At 34.1% G+C, this 5,434-nt stretch overlaps 1 protein-coding gene across 2 annotated transcripts in view; it reads left to right on the forward strand.

The window, feature by feature from the left end:
* The window catches only part of cdc42bpb (CDC42 binding protein kinase beta (DMPK-like)), a 131,023-nt gene extending 128,868 nt beyond the window's left edge, over positions 1–2,155 (forward strand). For both annotated transcript variants that reach the window (XM_056481374.1, XM_056481375.1), the window contains one exon: positions 497–2,155. In XM_056481374.1, coding sequence (XP_056337349.1) covers positions 497–625 — 129 coding nt within the window. In that variant the 3' untranslated portion in view covers positions 626–2,155. The remainder of the gene's footprint in view (positions 1–496) is intronic.
* The last annotated feature ends 3,279 nt before the right edge of the window (positions 2,156–5,434 follow it).

A 5,434-nucleotide genomic window follows, 5' to 3' on the forward strand; every position in this document is an offset into this window, starting at 1 on the left:
TGAAAAACACTGCAAATCATTTATTTTGTTTCCAAAAGTGCAAGTTATTTATGTTCAGAAAATGAATGACTGTTGGTTTTAGGCAGTGTGTTTTTCATTTTAAGATTAAGGCACGCTCTGACAGGCATGTGGGAACGGTGGGCGGGGAGAACTAGCATTAAAGGCACAGGCAACAAAAACAGCTACAATGAGTTCAGAGAAAATTCTAATGTTCTGAAAGCTATAATAAACAATCAGATGAATAAGCTGAACCTTTACAGACACATTCTAGAGACACAAAAGACTGCATTAAATCTTAATAAAGGGGTAAAATAGGTGCCGTTTAACTTGTTAAAAACTTAGTCATTTTTTGCTTTCGAGTCATTCTAATATAAAATAAAATAGTTTTATTTCAACCACATCAAGTTAATAATAGCAACACTGCTGGAAACACCTACCAGGACCTGAGTGCATTTTTTGTTTAATCTTGTTTCTTTACCTTTTCTTTTCTCTGTAGCCCGACTCCGACTCGACCAAGCATTCCACCCCCTCGAACAGCTCCAACCCCAGCAGCCCACCGAGCCCCAACTCTCCCCATCGCAGTCAGCTGACTCTGGACAGCCTGGATCAGTCCCTGGACGGCTGAAAGAGGACATGACCCTTCATAAGCGTCCCAAACACACACACACACACCCTGCATATCCACCTGCTCTGCAAGGACTCGCTAAAGAAGTGCCAAGACCCTTCCAGCTCCCCAAGGGCCCAAAGGTTTAAACGATAAAAAGACGCCTCAATCGCCACAAGCAGAGAGTGTCAGGTGTGTGTGTGTCCGGAAAAAAAAGAAAATAAATCTTCAGAGCCACCAAAATAAGAGATAAAACCTGCCCCCTGGTGGAAATGTCACGGTATTACACTAACCGGCTCAGATTAGTAGTATGACAGACTTTTATTTTATTTTATTTTATTTTAAACCTAATTTCATGCCATGCTCCTGCAAGTTGTTTTTTTTTATTGTTATTTACTTTAGTAAGTGAACATGCATCACATCTGCTGTGTCGGAATTGCTTCTGGATGATTATTAGCTTCCCTTCAAATCGCTCAATTGAGTGGGGGAAAAAGACTGCTGTTTTTAAATGTATATTATCAGGATCACTCATCAAAGCGGCCGAAGAGAGGAGCGTTTTGGGATTAAAAAAAATAATCAGAGGATGATAAAGGACTGGGACATTCTTGTATAAACCAGTTGGACCAGTAACAGATTCGTCAGAGAATCGCCTCATCTCATTCGAGCAATAGATCACCGCCAGAGACTTTAAAGCCAAACCAGAGGGCACTTTTATTATGTAATTTCTCTCTCACTCTTTCAGTTCTGCATTTAAACCAGCCTTTATGAATATTCATGTTTTAACGTAGATGTTTCCCACAAAGATATCTAATTCAGCTTCGGAGACGAACAAAAGCGACGAAAATGAAACTTTACGTATAGATAAGTGTTTTAATATTATTAATAATAATAATAATAATAATAATGAAAACAGAAGAGAACGGCACACGGCTACAACTATTCATAGGATTTCAGTAGTTCCTCTTAAGCTGCTACTGCTGCTTTGTGTGCTCTATTTAAAATAAAAGCGAGAAAAAAAAATGTATATGTGATAAGGTTATCTCATCATAGCCGTGCTCTGGTTCCCGATGTTGACACGTGCGATCCGTCACTCGTATCAGAAAGCTGCTGTGGGTTTTTGTCTGTGTGTTAACATCGTGCAGGCGTGGCTGGCATATCCATTATCACTCAAGTGTGCCTTCAGTGCCAACTTTCGTTTCAGTAATAAACTGTGCTAAAGCATTTCAGTGGTGTGGACGAGACCGACGGTGATGTGTTAAGTCTCTACTACCCCCCCTCCCCCAGCCCTTCTGAAACACTGTAAGACACTTGCACACGTTTTTAGTTCAAGGAAATGATTTTGTGTGAATTTTTTTTCTCCTCCCTTCTTTATTTCCCGTATTTCACTTGTCTGCTTCATCAGATGGACGTTTATCCTCAGAACACTACTGCTTTTACTTTAAAAGAAGAAGAAAAATGAATCACAGGTTGAAATCTTTGTAATTATTGACTTGTTAGCCACATAAATTTGAACAAACAATAAAAGAGTACCTGTTGTGCTTTTTTGTTGAATTTGTGTGTGTTTGGGAGAAGCTTTTTTACTAGATGTAATATGTTTCAAGTGTGTGAGAGAAATTTTTGCTCAAAAACACCCTATGAATCATTTATATTGTGCCCTAAAAGCCCTTTTACAAACAAAGTTTACAAACCTTTTCTTTGAAAGTGCATTTTATTTAGTTTAAACACAAATTTTTGGTGTTTTGTTTTTATTTTGTTCTTTGATTTAAATGTAAACTTAATAAAGACGCAGAAAATGAGATAGCAGTAAGAACTGCAAATGGGTCGGACAATTTTTGGCCGTAGAAGTATGGGTGCAGGCTTTGTTTTCGATCACACTTCATGCAATGTTTGGTGATGGATTATTGTTTTATAACAAATTTCATTTGATATAATTTTACCTTAGTTTTGATGCAGAGAAACGATGAAATCTAATGAATTGAAGAGCATTCGAAAGCAAAGCCTGCATCTATAGTTCAGCCATAAGGCCAGAACAAGTTTTCATGCATGTCTCTTTATATGCAAATGAGCTGTTACTGCTCGCCCACTTTGCAGAAGGGGTGAATGAAGTCAGTCTAGGGCCATATATACTTGCAACAAAAAGTAAAGTTTGCAACAAAAAGTGTTTTGAGAAATAAAAAGGAATTTTGCAAATGAAAATAAAGAACTGAAATAAAAATAAAGTAGTGCAAAAAAAGAATAGAATAATAGAAAAATATTTAAAAATTCATATATTTGCTAAATATTAATTATTGCCAATACAAAACCTCAAGTCAATTGCAACGCTCGTTTTGATTAGCCTTGAGTTGGCGATGCTTTTTCCATTTCACATTTCTGTGCCTGTCACTTTCCTGGCCCTGATTTGACAAGAGGGTGGAGTCACAGGAACTGGGGCGTGTACGGCATGCCCGGACCTGCCTCCTATGAAGCGACATCAGCTGGAGACATCGTGACACAAATGAAATCAGCTATAAATCGCTGTCAAATTTAATCCAGATTAAGTAAAATACCCGAATTCCTTGTTTTTTTAGGGAGATATTTAAATCGTCAAACAATAAGACTCGCAAATCAAAATGAACGTTGCAATTGACTTGAGAGGTTTTGTAAACGCAATACTGGAAAAAAAAATATATATATATTAATTTGTTTTTTTTAATTGTAAATATTGATTTTTTTGCACTGCTTGATTTTTATTTTCAGTTCTTACTTGCAAAATTCCTTATTATTTCTCAAAACTCAATTGTTTCTTTGCAATCTTTTTGAGATTTGCATAATTTTTTTTTGCTCAATACTTTATTTTTAGTTTGCAAAACGTTTATTTTGCAAGTATATATGGCCCTAGATTGACTTTATAAGGGTGGAGCTTTTACAATTTGTGTCTGCTACTCCACAACAACAAACAAAACATCTGCATGTGTTTATTTTTTGTCAGTTTAAATGCTGCATGATATATGAAGCTTTATGGGCACTGACAGGAAGCAAGCATGATAGATGTCTATATCATGTCACATATTAAAATACTTTTTCTATATAAAGTTACATTTTCTATATAAATTTATTACATTTTTATAAAGCAATTTTTATATGTATATTTTGAAAATGTGTTTAAATACATAAACATAAATATACACACAAAACTAGGACAACTTAAGTTTATACAATTGGGAAGTTGAATGTGGTTAGCACGGTCACCTCACAGCAAGAAGGTCACTGGTTCAAATCCTGGCTGGGCCAAAGGTATTTATGTGTGGAATTTGCATGTTTTCCACCTGTGCGCATGAGTTTCAAAAAGACATGCAGTATAGGTGAATTGGGTAAACACAAATTGACCGTAGTGTGTGTGAGAGAGTGTATGCGTGTTTCCCAGTATAATGCACACTGTATAATGTTTCCAGTGCTGGGTTGTGGCTGTAAGGGCATGAGCTTCATACAACACATGTCTGAGTAAACGGCGTTTCATTCCACTTTGGTGACCCCTGATAAATCCGGGACTAACCAAAGGATAATGAGTGAATGTGCCAGTAATAAGATTTTGTTGTTTTGCTCTAAGTTCCAGTATTTTATTTCTTTATATATTTTCAGAAGCTTTATTAGCCAAGTGTGCGCAAACACACAAGGATTTTTTTTCAGGAGGTTAGGGTATATACAGTACATACATATCAACTCAAGAACACAGAATGACACTTAAATAAGTGGTAAAGAAACTAAAAGAATAAAAAATTCTGTAGCTATATATATATATATATATATATATATATATATATATATATATATATATATATATATATATATATATATATATATATATATATACACACACACACACACACACAGTTGAAGTCTGAATTATTAGTCCCCCTTTGAATTTATTTTTTTTTTTTCAAAATATTTCCCAAATGATGTTTAACAGAGCAAGGAAATGTTCACCGTATGCCTGATAATATTTTTTCTTCTGGAGAAAGTCTTATTTGTTTTATTTCGGCTGGAATAAAAGCAGTTTTTAATTTTTTATGAACTATTTTAAGGTCAAAATCATTAGCCTCTATAAGCTATTTTTTTTCTCGACTGTCTACAGAACAAACCATCATTATTCGTAGTTAAGCCTTTAAATGTCATTTTAAGCTGTATAAAAGTGTCTTGAAAAATATTTAGTAAAATATTATTTACTCTCTCATGGCAAAGATAAAATAAATCAGTTATTAGAAATGAGTTATTAAAACTATTATGTTTAGAAATGTGTTGAAAAACAGAAATTGGGGCAAAAATAAACAGGCAGGCTAATAATTCTGACTTCAACTGTGTGTGTGTGTGTGTGTGTGTATATATATATATATATATATATATATATATATATATATATATATATATATATATATATATACAGTTTAAGTCAGAACTATTAACCCCCCTGAATTATTATTGTATAATGATGGTTTGTTCTGTAGACCAGCGACAAAAATATACAGCTTAAAGGGGCTAATAATATTGACCTTAAAATGATTTTTTTTTTTTAATTAAATTAAAAACTGCTTTTATTCTAGCTGAAATAAAACAAATAAGACTTTCTCCAGAAGAAAAAATATGATCAGACATACTGTGAAAATATTGAAAAAATGAAGAAAAAAAAGGGGGGGGGTTCTAATCATTCTGACTTCAACTGTATATACAAGATACAATATAAATATAATCAAGTCCACTACTGTTTTTCATTAGTATTACTATTGTAGTTTTGGTAAATCTAGCGCAAATAAAAACAAACAGTCAGACTTTTATTTTGGCAATATGTTGGAACCA

Source organism: Danio aesculapii, chromosome 20, assembly GCF_903798145.1.
Source record: "Danio aesculapii chromosome 20, fDanAes4.1, whole genome shotgun sequence".
In the NCBI taxonomy this organism is placed as follows: domain Eukaryota; kingdom Metazoa; phylum Chordata; class Actinopteri; order Cypriniformes; family Danionidae; genus Danio; species Danio aesculapii.